Source organism: Lycorma delicatula, chromosome 9 (genome assembly GCF_047948215.1).
Source record: "Lycorma delicatula isolate Av1 chromosome 9, ASM4794821v1, whole genome shotgun sequence".
NCBI classification, from domain to species: domain Eukaryota; kingdom Metazoa; phylum Arthropoda; class Insecta; order Hemiptera; family Fulgoridae; genus Lycorma; species Lycorma delicatula.
Genome location: NC_134463.1, coordinates 40,617,867 through 40,640,493, shown reverse-complemented (window position 1 = coordinate 40,640,493; position 22,627 = coordinate 40,617,867). Strand labels below are relative to the sequence as shown.

Sequence of the window (22,627 nt, the reverse complement as noted above, 5' to 3'; positions counted from 1 at the left end):
TGGAAATGAAATATTTGTAGCTTATGAAATATGTAATGCCTGACCGGGATTCGAACCCAGAATCTCCGGATGGAAGACCAAGACGCTACCACTCCGCCACAGAAATTTTGTACTGTTTTTTAGTATTAAAAAGATGAAATCACAGTAGCGATCAATTCGCTTGTTACTTATTTACCAATGTACAATTTTATTTTATTTTTTTATTTAAAAAAATTCAAATCAATTTGTAATATAGTTTTCGTGTGTTACTAATCAAAAGCACTAAAAAGAAGATTCTTACAAGATTCTTTTAAGAAGTACTGGTTTGGGATGAGGTACGATCACCTTTGTCAGGGTTTCTCAACATTTTTAAGCCAAAAGTACTAGTAAAAAGTCTCACAAATTTTACGGACCACCAAATTATGTAAACCTCTTTTTTTTTTACCTTCGTGGATATTACTAGCATTTGGAACATATTGTTTCACATTACATAATAAATTTAAAAGCATATTTTGATTAATCTGAAAAATAATTAATTAAATTGGAAGTAAACTATTAAAAGTGAATCATCATCATTGAATAAAACTTTTATCAGTATTAAAAAATTGAATCATAAGATATTATTTACATATTTTTAATGAGTTGGTTGATCTTGTCGGCCCTTGAAAAGTTCCAGAATATCTGGTTCAATATTGGTCAACTTTAATCGAAGATCGTTACTTAGATTTGTAATTATAATTTCTGTATTTTTTTACAGATTCTACGAAGGAAACTTTGGTATTACTTTCGGTCACGTAGTGTCGGTAGGGGAAGGGGATGAATTTTCTTTACGTTTTAAGGAGGTGAAGTATGAAAATACCATTCACTTAAAATATAATTTCCTTATTTATATATACGTATGTACATATAAATAATACCTGGGGGATTTTTAATTCCCCCCAGACGGTTTTCACTTAAACTATACATAAAATAAAGAAAAATACGTAAAACAAATTTACTCGGACTAGAGGGAAAACCTCATGGTGATCTTGGATTTGACCTTTAACGTGATCTTGACCGTTATTTCAAAATTAACACGATTTTTCTCAAATGAAATAATCTACTTTTTACCACACCGTTGAAAAGAGCGGAAAATTTTACATGGTCACACATATGACCTTGAAACTTTTTTGAAGGTCATATGGCTAACCATCAGAGATACTGTTATATGGGTTACATGTTTCTGAAGGTCAAATAGCGTAATATTCATATTCCAACCCATTATGTAGCAAAATATGGGAAAGAGCATAACAATGACTACAGAAGTTATGTGGATAAGAGAGGAACAACCGACGGTGACCTTGATCATGACCTCCATGGTACCTTAAAACCCCTATGATCTTGGGACGATCTTTGGAGGTCGATCCAAGGTCATCGAGGTTTTTAAAATAATTACCTTTTTCGATAGCGCTAAATAAAAAAAAAGTCACGTCGACATGCTTGAATTTAATCATTAGGTTTTATGATTATGTTTTATTAAGTTCATAGTTTAGGAGTTAAATCACATACGATATCTGATTAACACAGTTTGCTGAATTTCGAAGACACTACCAATTAGCAACCCTCTTCTCACAACTTCTTCTTTTTCATGTTTAGCCTCCGGGAATTACCGTTCAGGTATTACTTCAGAGGATGAATGAAGATGATATGTATGAGTGTAAATGAAGTGTAGTCTTGTACAGTCTCAATTTGACCATTCCTGAGATGTGTGGTTAATTGGAACCTAACCACCAAAGAACACCGGTATCCACGATCTAGTATTCAAATTCGTATAAAAGTAACTGCCTTTATTATGACTTGAACGCTGGAACTCTCGACTTCCAAATCAGCTGATTTGGGAAGACGCGTTCATCACTGGACCAACCCGGTGAGTTTATTCTTACAACTTAGAAACCAACAACTGTAAATATCTGAAACTCCAGCACCCGTATAACACTATCTCTGATGGTTAACCGTATTACCTTCAAAAAATTTTCAACGTCATATGTATGACCACGCATTTCAGTGTAAAGTTTTCTGCTATTTTCATTGGTGGAATCAAAAATAAGTAATTCCATTTGAAAAAAATCGTGTTAACGATTATATGTCGGTAATAAGATGATCAAGTCTGAATCTAGAATCTAATCTGCTAATTTGACCTTTCAGTCGAGTGCTTAACTTGGTGAAACTACCCAGGTGAACGTATTCTTAGGATTTTTTTGTTGTTACATGATGATATACAAAATTATATTTCCATTTAAAATTAGTATGAGATCCTTTCTTTTTTTTCTCAATCTTCTCTTGTTGCTGCAATGGTTTTTTTTAAAACTAGGTCTATATATATTTTCAAAAGTTTAACATTCTTTGATATCATTAAATAGTATTATTTTGAGGGCAGACAAACAAATAGAAGTTACTTTTATATTAGCTATATAGTTGAGATTATAAAACAATATTATAACTCATAAATTACAAAAAAAACCACTATTGCTTCAAGACATTGGTTAAAAATTAAGATTACAACCAGAACTTAATAATAACCAGGTACATTTAGATTTATTATGGGATGCAGGAAAGTACATCTGTAATCTTAGTGCTGTTTGGCATATATACAAATATACACACAAACATTCCTCACATACATACAACTGAACACCAACACTAGTTGGTAAATAGATAAAGTTTTATTTTCGTTTTTAATTTTAATTTTAAAGATAATCATTTCGAAGGATAATTCTGATCATCTTGTTAATATTTTCTTAACAGGTACTGCTATGACCCAATCTGGCTCTTAATTTATACTTGCAGCTGGGGTACAAGACTGGTTTTTATATCTCAGTGTAATAGTAATTTTCAACTGCTAAAGGTCTTTATTGTTTCTTATTTTTCCATACAAAAATTCATACTGTAATTTTTTCTTGTCTTCAGTTAATTGACTGTTTCGATGCAGCCATCCAAAATTCCCTATCTATCATTTCATTTCGGTATACTGCCTACATCCTTCATTCCTAACAATTTGTTTTACATATTCCAAACATTGCCTGCCTGCACAATTTTTCCCATCTACCTTTCTCTCCAATATCAAAGCGACTATTCCAGGATGACTTAATATGCGGCCTATAAATCTATCTCTTCTTTTAACTATATTCTTCCAAATACTTCCTTCTTTATCAATTTGTCGCAACACCTCTTCATTTGTCACTTTATTCACCCATCTGATTTTTAACATTTTCCTACAGAACCACATTTCTAATGTACTGCTAATCTAAAAGCTTCTAATCTTTCCTTCTCAGTAATCTGATCATCCAAGTTTCACTTTCATATAAAGCTACGCTCCAAACATGTATTTTCAAAAATCTTTTCCTGATGTTTAAATTAATTTTTGATGTAAGCAAATTATATTTCTAAATGAAAGCTTCTTTCGCCTGTGCTATTTGGCATTTTATATTGCTCCTGTTTTGTCCAATAATTAGTAATTCTAATTCCCAAATAACAGAATTCTTCTACCTCATAATCTTTTCTCTTCCTATTTTTATATTCAGTGGTCCATCTACATTATTTCATTGCTTTCATTTAGTTGTTGTTTATTTTCATGCAGTAGTTCTTGTGTAGGACTTCGACCATGCCATTGATTGTTTCTTCTAAATCTTTTTTACTCTCGCATCTTTTCACCTTGCACTGTTACTCCAGATCTAAATTGTTCTTTAACATTATTAACTGCTATTTCTACGTAAAGATTCAAAAATAATGGGGATATGGAAGAAACTGAAATAAAAAAGGGAGTCTGACAAGACTCCCTTTTTTATTTCAGTTTTTTATTACAGTTTCTTTCTTATTTTCTTTGATTATTACTGTTGCAGATTGGTTCCTGTAAATATTAGCAATTGTTCTTCTGTCTCTCTCTACATTTGAACTCTACATTTTTTTAAATGCTGAACATTTTATTCCAGTTTACGTTATTAAATGTCTTAAGTCTAATAATGCTATGTGTATTGGTTTGTTTTTCTTTAATCTTCCTTCTTCTATTAATCTGAGCACTAAAATTGCTTCCCTTGTCCCTATACTTTTTCAGAAAAGAAATTGGTCTTCTCCTATCACTTCTTCCATTCTCCTTTCAATTCTGAACAAAATTTTAGTTAAGATTTTTGATGCGTGAGTAGTTAAGCTAATTGTTCGGTATTCTTCACATTTATCTGCTTCTGCTTTCTATGGTATCATGGCGATAACACTCTTTTTGAAGTCTGACAGAACTTCCCCTTTTTCATAAATATTACACGCCAGTTTTTATAATCTATCTGTTTCCTCACCTGTACAGTTCAGTAATTCTGCAAGTATCCCATCTATCCCAGGAGCCTCTCTGCCATTCAAATCTTTTAATGCTCTATTAAATTCAGATCCCAGTATTGTACCTCCCTTTTCATCCTCTTCGACTTCCTCTTCTTCTATAACACCAGTTTCTAATTCATTTTCTCTGAACAACTCTTTAATATATTCCAACCACCTATCAATGTCTTCTTTCATATTATTAATCAATGTACCATCTTTGTTTAACATATGATTAGATTTTAATTTATGTGCCACAAAATTCTCCATAACTTTCCGGTATGTCGCATCTATTTTACCAATGATCATTTCTCTTTCAATTTCTGAACACTTTTCTTTAATCTACTCTTCTTCCACTAATTTGCACTTCCTGTGTATAGTATTTCTTAATAGTCGATAGTTCCTTTTATCTTCTTCATCAATGGCATTCTTACATTTCTACATTCATGCATCAGCTCCAATATATCCTTTGATATCCAAGATTTTCTATCAGTTCTCTTTGTTCCACCTAAGTTCGCTTCTACTGATTTAAGAATTTCCTTTTTAACATTTTCCCATTCTTCTTCTATACTTTCTGCTTTACCTTTTTTTACTCAGACCTCTTGTGATATCCTCCTCAAAAATCTTCTTTACCACCTCTTCCTCCAGCTTCTCTAAATTCCACTGATTCATCTGACACCTTTTCTTCAGGTTTTTAAACCCCAAACTACTTTTCATTATCACTAAATTATGGTTGGTATCAATATCTGCTCCAAGATATGCTTTGCAGTCAAGGAGTTGATTTCTAAATCTTTGTTTAATCATGATATAATCTATCTGATAACTTGCAGTTATCACCATGTTTTTTTCCATATGTATAGTCTTCTATTATGATTTTTACACTGGGTGTTAGCATTTACTAAATTATACTTCACACAAAACTCAATAAGTCGATCCTCTCTTTCAGGTATTTTGCACAGCCCGAATTCACCCGCCATATTTCCTTCCTTGCCTTTTCCAATGCTTGTATTCCAATCTCTAAGTATTATTAAATTTTCATCCCCTTTTGTGTTTTAATTGCTTTGTCAATGTTTCGTATACACACTCTACCTCACCATCATCATGAGAACTTGTAGGCATATAGACGTTAACAGTCGTTGTCAGCTTAGGTTTTGATTTTTCCATATTACAATGATTCCATCACTTAGTTTTTTGAAATACTCTACTCTCTTTCCTATGTTCTTGTTCATTATGAATACAAATAAAGGGAAGGCGAAATAAAGGAGCCTTCCTTTATTTGACACTGAGTTATTTATTTTAAAATCACCTGACCAGTGGCAGCTCACAACTTATATTAGTGAGGGTGCTGCTCCTGAAAATTTTTTGGGCCTTTTCAAGGCTGTGATTAAAGTTCTCAGTAAAATAAAAAAAACACAAAAAAAACTAATTAAATAGAATAGCTGGAAGCAGGATAATAATCTAATTCTACACTTTATCACAATCAAGAATATGGTACACAGTTTTTAAGCACATTGTGCTAAAAACCGAATTCGGTATAACCGAATAAATAATAAAATATCAATACGGAAAATATTTTTTAGTATTATTAGATAATAATTTAATAAAATGTCTGCTTAAAAATACTAAAGTCCAGTGGTGCTTAATTTAAATTTCTATGAAACACAGAAACAAATACATAATTAGTTTTTACTAATTACCTTCGCTTTCACCCTTCTAGCGTGTTTTTGGACAGATTTGGCAATCAAAGAGCCCTTGCTTTCTGCCATCTTCTGATCATTATTGAAAAAACATCTAAACCACTTTCACATTCCTTCCACTGACTAAACAAGAAAAGGTAACGAATAAGGAACATTCCATACACAGGCGGAGTAATAAAAAAATTACCTTCCACCAGCACGCCAGGGTTGGCACTGCGGGAGCGACAATACTGTCTTTCCCTGGCAGCCTTGCGTGCAACTTCCTATGTGCGCATGCGCACAACAGCCAAACACCTCTCCGCTGGAACTGTGAAACGCACAGTTCCACACAAAGATTTTTGTATCTTTTTAATAAACTGGGGAATGGCTACTGACATTAAGCTCAAGGGTTATATATTGTACAAGTATAAAGAGAGAATTAAAGAAAAAATGACTCATTATATTAAATGTTATCGTAATATCAAGTGGAAATAGGGAATGATGCAGTTTCATAGTGTCTATACGCGAGCCGCCACTGCATATGACTAAAACTAGTTTTCTTCTTCCCACCGAACCTCGCTAATTCCTACTATATCTACACTTAACCTATCAATTTCCCTGTTTAAATTTTCTTATCTACCAACCTTTTTTAGACTTCTAGCATTCCACGCTTCGACTCGTAGAATGTTTTTTTTTTGTTTTCTGGTGACTCCTTTCTTAGAAGTTCCCACCCGAAGATCCGGACTGGGAACTAGTTTACTTCCGGGATATTTTACCAAGGAAGGCGCCTCCATTTTTTTTACATGAAAATGCAGAGAGCTAGATTTTCTTGGAAAAAAAAAACAGCAGTAGTTTTCCATTACTTTCAGCTGCACAGTACTCAGAAGATTGAGTGATAATATGATATGGCCGTTTAAGACCTTAAACTAAGATTTTCGTCGATGATAAATCCGATAGCCGTGACATAAAAAAATGACGAACTTGGCACGGGAGTTTTTGTGGTTTCGAATTTGACAACATTTCGTCATCAGTCATATATATATATATATATATATATATATATATATATATATATATATACACACACAGATGTTTTTTGGCGTGCAGTATTTATTATAATTACACAGAATTTAAGATAAAAAATTATTCATTTTATGTAGAAAATTTATAGATTGAAAAGAAAAAAGTTGTGGAAAAAAGTCTTGTAGCAGTGAGGTAAAGTATCGTTTTGGATGTAGCAATCAACCTGTTAGTTCAGTCCTTTTAATAGGATTCAATAACCTGACAGCTAAAAATTACATTCTACTATTAGAACAATGGGAAATAAATATGATAATAGATGGTAATTCCACACAAATATATAGTATGACGTAAGCATTTAATTGTATTCACTTTTTTAAAGTATTAATTATCTGAGGATAGAACAATTAAAATAAAGTAAATTCTTTGCTCGAAAATAAAATAATTGTTTATGATTTGAATTTTGTCACATTTATTTATTTGTGTAAGGAAATGGTAACAGAAAGAGGAGAGAAATGAGAAAAATTAATTAAGATAGGCAGTAAAAAGTATACAAGTATCACGAAAATTTAGTAGCAAACTATAAAGGATGAACGAAATAATGCAGACATCAAAAGCATATTGAGATAAACTCGAAGAGCATTCAAGCCAAAAAGAAATTTGCTAGTATCAAATATAGATCTATAACTATAATCGGATGATGTTATAAATATAAACTAGTAAATAAATCTTTTTTTCTGATCGATACATAACAATACATTATGTAGATCACGTCAGGAATAAGCAGATATGCTACTCTAAGTTAAAAAAAAAAGGAATTACCTCGTTATTTGGCCGAATAAATGAAGAGAAACCGTGATAAAACCTTAGTAGAGAAGCATAGCAAAATTCATATTACCCATAAAATAAAATTTATGTTTCTTAAGTCCATAACAATTATGTAAATATAAACAAATGAATTACTATGAAGGTAAATACCTGGAAGATATTAAATATATAAAATAACCACAAAATAATTTACAAATCAAAAGACATTAATAAAAATTATTTAAGCACATATTTATGTAAACGTTAAACGGATGTGCAAAATATTGAGTTTCTTTTAATTAATATTATTTAAAAATTATTTGATGATGAAATAATTGTTTCTGTAGACAAAAATGTTTTAATCTTATTTTAAATTTTTTAAAAGGTCCTATTAAAACTATGCAACGAAAACATAATAAGACTTTCTCGTAAGCCAAAGTATTGAATTACACAAAAATAATTCTGTTCTTATTTGGTTTCCCAAAAGATGGATATTATCTTTTAAGAATACTCATTTTAGAAAATATTACACATTCATGGACATGCGTGCGTAATTTAATCATTTTGCGCACGCGCACACACAAACACATACAATGTGCATATACATTATTAAATTGTACTCGTATAAGGCTTAAATTATTTTCTGTATCGTAACTATATTTTAATTTTTAATGTCCTTTACCAAAAATAAAATAGTCGACCTCTGTGGCTCAATAGGTAGGGTCTCGGAATTTTGTACAGAGGTCTCGGGTTTGAATCTGGGTCAGGTGTGGCATCATTTCATACGCTACTAATGACCATAGTTGTTGATGCTCGCTCTTTCATAACAAAATATTTTAAAAAATTTCACGATATATTTATTTTAAGTAACTGTTATTATGGGCTGAAAAGAAACTAAATATCAAAATTAAGAAATAAATGTTTCCTAATATTATTCCCTTTAATTTTATTTTACATGGATTGTTTGTTGAAATGATTCCCAAGCGAGTAAAAAAGATAAAGCATATTGAAATTTGAAAAATAAGTTTCACTATTAAAATTGAAAAACTCCAAATCCAGAACAACAGAAAAAAATAAACCATAAATAAATCCAAAAAAATTAAACATTGTTCAAAATTAAACATCCTATCTCTCCTATGGGAAGACACCCGCCTTGTAACGATCCCGGTCGCCACACCAATTCTCCGTTCCTGTTGGTCTTTACCGGAGGTCGTCGTTTAGACCCTCTGAACTTGATAACACAACACAGTCATCGGTTTGGCCTCTGTCAGGATGCCATCGATGCTAATGCCTCGGCAGACATTTCCATCAGTGAACTTACACAACCTATCCTCCTCCTATCATAACTTACATCCTGACCCTGTAGGGGAAGACACCCACCATGTGACAATTTCGGTCGTCACGCCACCCCTTCCGTACTTAGCCCTGATGGGCTTTACCGGAGGTCATCTTCAAAACCTTAGGCAAAGAAATCTTTCAGCCTTGTTCTTGCCTCAGTCAGGATGACACCGATGCGTATCCCACGTGTAACATTTCCATCGGTGAACTACTAATAATTCGATGTAATCCGTACAATTAGAAATTTATCAATAAGTCTTAAACAAGACTGGACCGATTGAGCTGATAATAAAACACTCTAATAGGAAAGGTGAATTTAACACACAACACCAGCACGAATAAAATAAAACAGAACTTAGCAAAATAAAAATAAAAAACAGTATCGAAAACAGTAACAAAACAAAAACACTAATACCGTAACAAGAACATAACCCTCAACTATCAAATTAACCAATTTATCTGATTAAGTTCAAAATTTAATGACATCAATGTCTTCCCCATGTAAATATATTTGAGCGAACTTAAAAATTTTAATAAGCAGAACAGGTAGTTTCAAAATACAAACCAGCATACATACATCAACACGTACTATATATATCCTTCTGGAATTTTCAGTGGGTTTTTATTTTTTATAAAAAAGATAAATAAGAAACTTTGAGATATATAAAAAACCCTACACTCAAAATTTTGACTAATAACCATGCTTTCCCTAACAGCTGAAGTTTTTGTATCAGCTGTGCAGTTATTGCCAAGAGAGTAATTTAATGACTAATTTGAGTTTGTATGGACGATACAAACCAGAACCAGAACCGTACTACCAGAACCGTAGTCATCGGTAAAACAATGAAATGGAAGTGCTGATCTAAAAAAATAAAACCTCATAAACATTTTATTAAAAGCAGAAAAACAAATAGTTTTTTGACAATACTTACAATGAAAAAAATTAAAAAACCAAACATAAACGGATTGTTTGAGATTCCATAAAAATATAGAACCAATAAACCTAGATTTAAAAAAAAAAAGATTTAAAAATAAAAGGAGAAAACTGAAAGAGGTATAATTTTTTTTCTAATATTAAAATATATATTTATTTTTGTACAAAATTAACTTATTATAACCGAAATTTAATGAAATAATTAAACGAAAAACAAATTTTATTTTCTTATGTAAATTACGAGTAATTACGATGTTTAAAATGATTTATTCTAATATTTCTGTTTAAAATCTTGTTTTAGTAAATTAACAGTCATGTGCTGCTAACTATTGGTTAATATTTAAAACATTTATAAAACGTAACGTTCAAATTATGCAGCATCATAATGACAAACGCTTCTAACTTGCCCCGCCCAAATTATATCGAGGTTAAATTGAGCGATGTTCTTGAATTAAGCTCAAGAACGATTCCACCAATCTTCATCAAATTTTCACATGAACTTCAGAGACATTACTATAATATATGTAAATTTCAATGAAATTAATCGAGGACGCCCTCCGATAAAGCCGACCTCCCAAAGACGACCTTCGTGTTGTTCACTTGTTTATCAAAAACATGCCCTGTACTTTAAATTAACCTGTTCAATGAATTTTAAATTGCTGCAGAAATTTGACTGTACCAAGGTAGCAAAATAATTAGTATTTTAACTGAGGTCTGGAATGAATGGTTTGGCGAGAAATACACTTAATTACAAATATTTTATTTTTAAGTTAAAACATCTGACAACACAGTTGGACTTTCCCGTCACTTGACTAAAGTCGCGTTCCGGGAAAGTCCTACAAGTGTGGGTTGTGTCTGATACACGGCTTACACACACAACTTAATTTAAAATATTTATCATCTTATTAAATTTTTTTTCTGTTATTTAATTCAGTGATTATAACTAAAGCACGTACGCATACCGTGTTTAATTCTCGCGGGTGTGGTGGTACTAGCGGCGACGGTGGGAATTAACTAAAGTAATGTAATTTCACAACTTACATAAAACAAATTTTGCTTGTGCGGTTGGTGGATTGGTGTAACGAGACTTAACGCATCAGGTACCGAGTCAACCAGCCAATCAAATTCGAGACCCAGCCAGACCGAGTTTATTTTTTACGCGTTAAATATTATTCATTTATTTAATTCTACCGCTCACCTGTGACGTTGCAACATAGCAGTCGATTACAACAGCATTTTTTGGGGTGCGAGTGCAATTTTACAAACTTTTTCTTGGATATATTACTTTTTTAATTATTAAAAAATGTGTCTAAGAAAAATATGACCTCAATTAGGCGAAATCTCGAGATAGTGAGGTTGACCTAGCTCTACAGCCTCACCTACATGACCTTTTAAGTTGAAAATTTAATGGCATCAATGTCCCATATATAGAAGTAATCTAACCAAGTTTGGTCAAAATCGGTCCAGTAGTTCAGGAGATATAAGGTGATTTAGAGGTCAACACCGAACACACGTACATAAGAACATTAACATCCGGGAAATTTCCATCCTTTTTTTTTTGGTTCCTTATGTGTCAAAACGTCAAGATCCGGTGAAAACCACATTGGACAATTGGACCAATTACAATACTTTCCCTTCTAGCGCTATAGTTCTGCTGTAGCCCTATTTAGATGGGAAAATTAAAGATTAGTTGTTGAAGTAGGACGATAAGACCCTGCAGACGCTATATAAATATTTAATGATACAAAGTCATGAAATTTTTATACTCGTCTCGAAGTAGAATACTTTTTGTACAGTTACGATTCAATTACAATATGTAGAATTGTTATTAATTAAAAGACATGAAAGGCGATATGTGGTTAAACTGATTCATATCCCTTCGATACAAATAAGTTTTTTTCATGAGCTCAAAAATTGTTTTTGAAGTCAAAGAGGTTTAAGTTGCGAGACTTCTTTGATCTCATTTTTTACGAATGTAAAATGCTTATTGAAAAATAACGGTTTGAATATCACAATATTTATTTTTTTTTTTAATTAACACAGGTCTACGAGAATATGGGACCTGAAGAATTGTGATACTATTAATTTTCATGTGGTCCGATTCACTTTTTTAGGCCAGAAGGTCAAAGGTTTTTTCCCCACGGAGCTTTTACCACGATGATTTTTTTCTCTGTGTCTAGAGCGCATTTTAAGACGGAACGTTCAAATACTACAATATTTTAATTTTTCATCGTGTTAATTGGTTGAGTTTCATACAAAAATGAGTCGTTATCATCATAAACACTGATTTCTTTTCTAGAAATGGAAAATCATATCGTAAAGTTGGTGGATCTGTGATGAATAGTTTTTTGCAAAAGTTAATTTATAAATTATTCTAGCACACTTGGAGAGCATATGCAACACATGCTGAAAATAATTTTCCTTAGCGTAGTAAGGAAATTATTTTTTGTTTAAATAATGAAGTGGACCTCAGCAACAGAGAAGGAGGTTGCTGGTCGAATTTGCTTATTCCTCTCTCCTGTATGGAGCCGAGGTGTGATCGGGAGTAGCTAGATACCGTAAATACAAAGGTAAACTGGAGTCCCTCCACAGGGGGTGCTATTTGCGGGCTATATCAGCGTATAGAACAGTATCGTTAGCAGCGGCGGAAGTGCTGGTCGGATGTATGCCGATAGACTTGGTATTGCTACATTGGGGGATTTGCAGCCTGTAGACAGGAAATTGTTAATTAAGACAATAACAGGTGAGAGCTAATGGAACTGCGGCAAGAGAGATGGGACCAAATGGTGAGGGGTCGGTGGACACATCACTTCGCCTCATTGGTGATTTGAGGAGGTGGTGTGAGAGAGTGCATGGCTCGCTGAGATACAGTCTTACGCAGTTCCTGACGGACCTTGGCGGCTGTAGATCATATCTCTATAGGTTTAACTTATACCACTAGGACATTCCCCCAGAGCGCGAGGAAAAAGAGACCCGAGAGCATGTATATTTCTGGTGTCTGCGTTTCCATTCAGGACCGCTTGGAAATTTTAGACACGCTGAGTCGTAACCGTATGCCCACGCCGAATGAAACGCAAGGGATCCTGTTGGAAGGTGAGCAATGTGGAAGAACTGTGGACGATTTCACTAAGAAGGTGACGGCGAAACTATATGCTGCAGAGGAGTCTCGTGAGGAAAGGAGACGTCAAAGAGTGCCGGGTCGGATAGGCTTGCGGCTGAGCGCCTTAGGGGTGCCCTGTGCATCTGGAGGTCGCCTTGGTGCGACGAAGCGTGGGCATTCCGTACGTGGTGAACGATGGCATCTCTTGCTATTACATCGGAGAAAGATATTTCCGTTTGGTAAGTACTGTGTTTTAACAGTATTGTTGGGTGTTTCTTATAGCTTTATTGCGTTTTGTAAGTTTTGTCTGTGTGCGTTTTGGTTGTTACTTGATCTGTTGGCGTTTTTGGTGTTTGTGTGCTTGTTGATTGATCTTTTGGCTTAATTTGTTGCCTGTGTATGAATTTTGTGGTGAATACGCATTGATTTGGGTGTTTCCTGTTGTCCTTGCGGTGACCGATTGTGTGTATATGTGTGTGGGGGGGAAACGCCCACGCGTTTCCCCCTTCCTGAAGTAATATCACATAAGTGGTTTCCAGGAGGGGTGGAGGTTTAGTCGGTAGTGCGGAGGAACACAGACGCACTTAATAACATCTTGTGGAACCTGTTAGCGAGCTCAACACTGCTTTGGCACCCGTAAATGGTGTTCCTCCACCTCTTTAACAACAAAAAAAATCGAATTTGTAAAATACAAGACTGGAAATATCTGTCTCCTTACGTAAAATAGATTTAAAATGTTGAAATATTTGTGGGTTGTGAAGATGTATTTTTAGATGACTTATTCATTCCTATACCCGCCGTTTTGTTAGGAATAGCGTATGGTTACTACATACTATATGAAAATTGTCAAGTCTGACCAAGATTCGAACCCGATACCTTCAGAATTAAAGACAAAGATTATTACTTCATCACGGAGATCTTAATTTATTTCCTGTCGTAATTATACCATTTTTTTATCTTATTTATTGATTTTGATTTTTAAACGATTAATAATAATAAAACAAATAATAATAATAATTGCACGTATTTAGTATCTAGATGTAAACATTTGATATTCATATTTTCCTTAATAAAAAAAATTAAATATGTAACGAACTCATTTGGTCTACGTTGGTCTTTATTTTTACTAAGTACCTAAATTATTAATGGGTCACTATTTAAAGAAAATCTCTTGTTATTTTAAAATTCTTTCACAGGATTGTTAATAAATTATTATTAATATAACTACATTGTTTTAATAATATATTTCTACTTGAATAGTGGTTGAACTAATTACAATAATCGAGTTTTTTTAATTAATTACTCGTGAGTAAAGCCAGCTTTAATTAACTTAAAATATTACAGTGTAGAATATACCCTAGTAAGTTTTCATTAAATGTGCTCCTCCTAAGATAAAAAATATAATAGATAAGTAGCGTTTTTCGTTTGCGACATGCATAATCAGAATTTGAACATAAATATAAAAATTAATTGGTCAGTCAACGTCAAGCTTTTTATTTTTTTAAGTCTTCCCCCCACTCTTTTCACTTAAAACTAAAAAAAAACAAGGAGTTAATTAAAACAACTTGCTTTACTTTTAGAATCAGAATAAAAAATGCAAGGAAAATCGGCTGGAGATAAAAATCGTTATCCCACGTCCTACATTTAAAAATAATGATGTAAGTAGTGTTGAGGATCAGTTCTCCGTTGAGGTCCATTTTTTCCGTCGATCCAAGCGCTCAGCATTAAGTTTATTTCTTACCCGTTTCAAATTAGGTTTTTTCCCCCTCTGGTTAGGGGAGTAATCCCATTTACGGACAAATGTTACGGCGTATGTAGCCTGCGCCCTACCTACTAAACCTCCACCTCATCAGCCCCCCTCCCGAGGCGGGAAACCGCATTTAAGCGTTAGTCAGGCCCAGGAGGTGCCTTCGAGCTCAATGTGTTCAGAGTCCCCGTGCATCATCACAGCCGCCCATCCATGCAGGCACAAACGAACGCCAGCTCTGCAGAGGGTTGTCTGTCCTCTCTGCGCTCTCCAGTCTGGTACCCTTCATCTTATTTCTTGAGGTTTTCTTTGGTCTTCTGTGTTCTGCTGGACGGTCCGCATGTTATTATCGGGGAGCCTTGCTTCTCATTTGAGTTGAATCAGCCAAGGAACCCTAGACATGGTTGCATCCCGTTTCTTCTCACTATCTATTCAGCAGTCCACCCTGCTCCTTCTCTCGCAGAATCTTTGTGGCTAGTTCTGCTACTGCAAGCCGCTCTCTATTTCCTCTGAGCATACACCCCAGAATATTGTCCGGCGTCAGTTGGAGCAACCCGAGATCTCTCCATAGCGGCATTCACTTTCCACAGTCGGTGTGCTCTGAGGTATCTACTTCCACGCAGTAGACACACCCAGAGTTTGCACGTGGGCGGAATCTGTGCAGATAAGCTCCAAAATCGCCATGGCCATTGAGGAGCTGTGTAAGCTAGTAATTCAGCTCCTCGTGTTTTCTGCTTTGCCACGATTCAATTCGTGCGATGACTCTCCAGGTCCACCTCCCCTCCTCCGACGTGTCCCACTTTTCTTGTCAGGCCGCTGTAAGCTGCTGCCTGGCTTCTCCTGGTGCCAGTCCTCTACGTCTTTGTTTCGTTCTTCAATCAATAACCTCACTGGAGGTAGTCCTGCCAGTACTCGTACCGCCTCCCCCGAAACCGTCCAGTACGCCGTTGTTATACGTAGCGCAACCCTGCGATGTACGGCTTAGAATTAGGTATTTAATGGTGGCGTAACTTACCTCTCCCTCACAGTTAATTGAAAGAGACTTAAATTTCTTTCAGGTCTGTAATTTATATTATCATTCACTATGGTGAAGGCGTTCATTTAAATAGAAGGTTGTTAAAAAAATAATGTAATTATTCGTCAGAGGCCGTTTCTTAACCGTTCTTGAGTTCGATTTGTAAATCATAAATAAATATGGGAGTTATACAAAAGTTTTTATGTGGGATATTTCTCCTCTACCACAACTGCAGCCTCCTCTTCTAGAAATGTCTTTCGGCTATGGCGAAGGAGAATTACAGGAAGATGGAGAGGGGAAACTCGGATTAAATTCGGGATCAATCATGTCTTCATCCGCGTTTTTAAAAAGTTAGTTGATTTAATCATCGTAATAAGGTTAAACCGTTACTAAGATACAATAGCAAATAGCGATCGATACAAATACATTCACGTACACATGCTGAATTTTTAATTTAAATGTAAGAGTTTTTGAATTCCGAGAAATACAAAACTTAAAGAAATCTAAAAATCCAAGTGAGATTTTTACCGATAAGATACTTAAATGCTTTCTCTCTGTTTATCATAACGACCGGGGAAATACAAAAAAGGTTACTTGTGTGGAATAACTAATTTCCTTGATAAATACAATAAAAATTTATTTATTTTATTATATTTCATACATTTATAAGTAATAAAAATTTTATTGTTTTATTTTCTTTTTTTTATTAATCCTTGTTTGTTTTTTTTATGTAATTCATTTATTTTCAAAACAATAAAACTAAATAGAATAGTGTTTATATATACATATATGTTATATAAGTGCAACATGGTACGTTTATAGTAATTAAAAAAAATATTTTAGCAGATTTTTAAATAAATTATCAAAACAAAATAATTGCTCAGAAAATACTAATTACTATTATTATTTTGTAATAGAGTATTCTCTTATAAATAATACACATTATTCTTTTGTAATAGAATCAATAATAGAAAATTAAAAATCAGTTTTACATTATAATGTGGAATGTCATCTTATACGAGAATATGAAAATTTATTTAAATTAAGTAATAATATTTATATTTTAATATAGCACACCGCTTTCACTTAACTCTATACAAGTGAACAAATATTGAGAATATTTTAAAAATGAATAAGTCTTGATAATATTTTAATACATTTGAAGATAGACTCGTTACAGAGTATGAGATAAATTTTAATATTCTCTTCTTATTCTCCACAAAATGTTATTTAAAACAAAGGCTATTCATAAAAGATACAATAATAAGAAATCTGATGTGGACACTACTTGACTTCCTTGTACGCCTATTAAATTACATACACACATTTATTGCTGCACTTCATTTAAACTTATTTCATTTGAAAAAGAGATAAATCCTCCATTTCTTTAATAAAGTGGACAGTTACACAATTGTTGAAACTAGAGAACGTGTAGACAAATTATTTTCAGAAGAATTTTATCAAACCAAAGAGCGATTTAATGATCGGCAATATAAAACAAATAAACGAAATGATGATCGACTCCAACTTGGGAGAATATTGTCCGACAATATCAGAAGAGTTATGAATTAAAAGATAAAACTTTTTTGCAGTTTATTAAAGATCGGGCATGTATGCCTCAGTGTATATATTGTTCTTGTGAGGCTCTATTTCTCAGTCATTCTAGTTAAGTTTAATGTAGATAAAAGTAAACAGAAATTCCAGAATAATTTAATAAAATTAAACAGAAATTTTGGATTTTTTTGAAAATCCAAAAATAATTAATTCTAAATCGTAATCTCCAATTAATATTACCTAATCAGATGTTTCATCAAATCTATTACATACACACATATGTAATAAGCACTATTAAATTACATATACATATTTTTAAAAATACATAAATTTTATTACACTAATAATTTCTGATTTTTTTTATTGTTATTGAATTATTAGTTATTGTAAGTTTTTTTTTTACAATCACGGGTTAATAATTATTATTAAAACAGTATATTTAAATTTAAAAAAAGGAGATGAAGTCTGATTCGAACCGATGTGCCTTCGCTTGTAAGATCCAAATATTTCATTAATTAAAATTTTATTTGTCCGTAACTTTGAAACCAATGAAAATAAGTACCACTTATGAATATCGTTGAAAAGCTCTCAATGAGGACTATTACTGCAGTTAAGAAAAGGTCCAAAATCCAATTTTGTTTTTGATTTTGGGCTTTTTTGGGACACTTATTGTTAAATTGATTCCAATCATGAGGGGAGGTGCGCAACTAGATGTTACAACAGTCTAAATCTAAAATTTCAACATCATACGCTAATAGTTTTTGATTTATGCGACCTACATACGTACATATATCCCAACCTCATAGGAGATGGCACCCGCCTAGTGACATATTCCGGTTGCCACACCACCACCCCCCGTTCCAAACCCTGTTGGGCTTTAACGGAGAAAACATATGTACGTACAGACGTCACGCCGAAACTAGTCAAAATTGATATTTCCGTTGAAATCTGAAAACCGAAATTTTTTGCGATCACAATACTTCCTTTACTTCGTACAAGGAAGTAAAATTAATAAAAATACAAGTGTATCAAAAAGAATAATCCGATTTCAAACAGAAATATTTCATAATAAAAATGTTTTACAATTACAAGACAAATTATTCAAAAATGTTTATAATTTCACTTACTAAGCTAAAAATGTTGTATATGTCCTTCATCTGCTGCAGGGATAACATCAAGATAATCCGTACAGCAGAGGGATTTTCTGCTAGCGCGACGAATGGACTGATTCGAGCTTCATTGAAAAGTCTCTTGAACTCGTTGTATATTTATTTCTGAAATGTTTGGTCGCCCTGAACTCTTCTCCTTACCGTAACATCCCTATTCAAATTGTTTATACCAGTGACGAATATTAGCTAATCGAAGCGCACGCTGATTTGTTATTACGGACTCTGTCTTGCTAAATTATGGAACACAAAACGCTTTCTGTTGCATAGACGCCATGTTGTTAAAGACTGAAGTTAGCGTACATTTGAGCCACTGGATCTCTGTATAACTGGGTAGGGGATCCTTATGGCGTAAAATACAATTAAATGTTCAATATTGAAACACATTCCAGCGCCACAGAATGAGCGGCTGGGAACTAAATAAAACCACTGTACGCTTGCGCAACTATAATCTTGATGGCACGGATGTTTATTTTACTCAATTCAGATAACCCGGAGGTCCCGGGTTCGAATCCCGGTCAGGCATGGCATTTTCACACACGCTACAAATCATTCATCTCCTCCTCTGTAGGATGCCTAATAGTGGATCCGGAGATTAAAAAAAAGTCAGATAACCAAAAGAACGATCATTTTCTCAACACAAGCAGAAATTTACGGACAGTTGTAGAAAATTTATATAAAGATCAGATATATATAGTTATATAAAGATCAATGTTCAAAATATAAAATCAGAACACTTATATTGCATCGGTTTAAAACGTGGTCTTATCCCTACTCGTACACTTTTTTCCCTTACCCCTGAGGTTGGACCTGCGTCGAATATATTGCACAACCTCAGCGGGTGCCTCGCCTGAAATCCTTTGAGATCCCGCGGGATCCGAAAAAGTCGTGCCCCACGGGGATCGCTCATCCGGCACATCGGGATTCGGTCTTTTCTTTGCCAGGCCTCAAACTAGTTTCCACCCGTGAGGGAGAGACCCAGGCGGGACTACGATCTTTAATTTTACCCACTAAAGTCCCCGGTCAGTCATCAAGGGCGGCCTACCTCAGCGAACCACCCTCTCATGAGCAGGACTGCTGTCGGAAATCCCTACCTGCAGATCACTCACCATCCCATTCTCCTTAGCTTCCTTTGCTTTGGTATCCAGTATTTTTGTAACTATTATTGCAACCTGGTCCCAATCACGTCTATCTTTCATCATAAATGGGACAGTCTCTTCTGGTGTTATATTAGGAAGTCCTGTTCTTTGACGAATTTCGTCTCATCTGCTACAAATATACTCTTGCTACTACTTTACTCTTATACTTACCTCTGCGCATGCGCCGTTACATTTTATTTAGTTCTACCACTCATTTAGTAGCGCTAGTTTATGTTTCAAATTTTTACCAATTCCAATACATGGAATCCCATATCCAGTTACGTAGAGATCAGTGATTTGAGCGCTAGTATTCCAATTTTATGTCTGGCATTTAGGCGCATACTTTCAAATGTTGCAAGTTTCATTCAATGACAACGTGTGTTTGCAAAGGTGTATGGTTTTGAAATCGGATCATAACTTTTTTACACTTTTATTTATTTATTTATTTTTTTAATTAGACTAATTCCATTGTAACTTATATTGAATAATATGTTATTAAATTATCAACACACAGAAAATAAAATTCACTGTATAACTATAAGATGATTTTTTTCTTTTTTTATTAAATGTATATTGTATTTAATATAAACAAAGAGAAATCTGCTACCCAAGATTAATAAAGGAGATTTAATTCATTCATAAAATTTAAGTCATCACAAATAAATAGCGTTTAACTCATTTAACTATTCTATAATTCATTTAAAAGTATTTTTATGCAAAAAAAAATTAAAATTTGATGTCGACATTGTGCATCTTAAGGTTAAATAAATGATACTGTTTATTATTATTATTATTATTATTATTATTATTGTTATTATTACTACAGTATTATACTGATGATCATTACTATTTTCGTTAGATGAAAGTGAATTAAACAGCTTGTTGCTTTCACCTAGAAGGTCGCTTGTCCCTGCCTCCGCGTCTTGTCTCTACCATTTGTTTTATACCTCTTAAAACTAACCAAGAAAGTTATGGAATTCCTGCCGATACCTGTTCATTACAACGTACGTTGACGGCTACTTATACATAATTCATCATAACAAATTTTCGTACGCGAGTACACTTATCCAAAAACAAAAAATTATGAAAGAAAAAGTGAAGATGACATTCGTTTACACAATTACGCGCGATTGTACAGACACGCACATACGCGCACGCGCGCGTATGTATCAATATTTTTATATATATAAAATATTTATTTATTTATAAAGTGCGTATATATCATGCAAAGTATGTTAGAGAGTTAAAGACCTTTAAAATCCGGTTAGTTGTTTTTTAGAGGTGGCGGCCGCCTTGACCCTTACCTTTTAATATCAAAATAAAAACTTCATTGGTTTGACCTATACAACCAGCGTTACCATCAACTTATGAATATCCCTCATCTACATCTTCAACATATGTTTTAATCTTATCAGGTATACAAAATAAGCTGTCTCATTTCTTCTTTTTCATATCAAACAGGAAAATTTATTTTTTTAAATATTTATGAATGATTTTTTTAAATTTTTATACGAAGTGTGGCTATTAAATAACGAAACTAATCCTGTAAGATATTTTATTTTAAATTTACACATAGTTATTACTCCCTACAATATACACCCCTCCTCTATCCCTACAACACTCCATGCAAATTTTCTATTGTTCGAAACAGTGCTGGAAATCTTCTTCTATGAGCTCATTCATGACTCAAGCTGCTTTTTCTTTCACAGCTTCAACAGTCTGAAATCTTCTTCCTTTTAATGCAGATTTGACCTTGGGGAACAGATAAAATTCACATGGTTCCAAGTCAGGCGAATAAAGCGTATGGTCTAACACTCAGATGTTATACTTGGCTAGAAAAGTCTTGACAGATGATGCAGTGTGAGCCAGTGCGTTGTCCTAATGAAGAACCAATGACTTGTTCTTCCAAAATTCGGATCTTTTTTTTGTTATTTTTTCACGGAGTCGAGCATGGATCTTGAATAAAGACAAGAATAGTTAACCGACGGTCAAACCAGATCAGATTACCAATTTTTCAATATTTTTATCCGTTTTTGACGTGAAAGGGCGACCGGGCCGAATATCATCTTCAACGTCTTCTCGGCCATCTTGAAGCGCTTAAATCACCCAAAAACCCGCACATGTGATAAAAATTCATTACCATATACTTTTTTCATTGAAGATAAAGCCATTAAGATAAGTCTCAATAATGGTTTTTCCAAGTTTCATTACAATTTAACGACAATTCTTCGCTCTAATAAAACACTTATCATTTTTTCAGCAAAATAAAAAAAACAGATGTTATCCAAACGAAGGTCACGTCCAGATTAATATGTCTGCAGAAACTGGAATGGCAACAATCGAAAGAGAAGGCTTTATGCTACGCTGCTGTCGGTCCTACCAATTTGGCGCATGCGTAGTTCTTCTGTAGCAGCATTAGTCTCGTTATTTAATAGCTGCACCTCGTAATATTACAGTAACGAATGTTTATTATTTAATTCTTTGAATGATGATTTTCCATATCAATTTTCATTCTGTTAAAACGGGTATTTTTTCGGAATCTGACAGCCACTTATTTTCAATTTTTTTCTTCCAGATCAGTGGGTATTTAAAGAAATTATAAATATAATCTCTTTTTCTGTTTTAGCCTCCGAAATCACCGTAAGGTATTACCTCAGAGGATGATGTGTATGAATGTAAATGAAGTGTAGTCTTGTACAGTCTCAGGTCAACCATTTCTTAGATGTGGGATTGATTGAAACCCATCCACCAAAGAACATCGGTATCTGCCCGATCTAGTATTCAAATACGTTTAAAAGTAACTATCTTTTC

The 22,627-nt window shown here is 33.7% G+C and overlaps 1 protein-coding gene across 1 annotated transcript in view; it reads right to left on the bottom strand.

The window, feature by feature from the left end:
• LOC142330643 (uncharacterized) overlaps positions 1 to 19,876 on the bottom strand; it is a 152,044-nt gene extending 132,168 nt beyond the window's left edge. Inside the window, exon 1 of the mRNA XM_075376087.1 lies at positions 19,787 to 19,876. Within this exon, the coding sequence (XP_075232202.1) occupies positions 19,787 to 19,876 (90 nt within the window). The remainder of the gene's footprint in view (positions 1 to 19,786) is intronic.
• Positions 19,877 to 22,627: the final 2,751 nt, after the last annotated feature.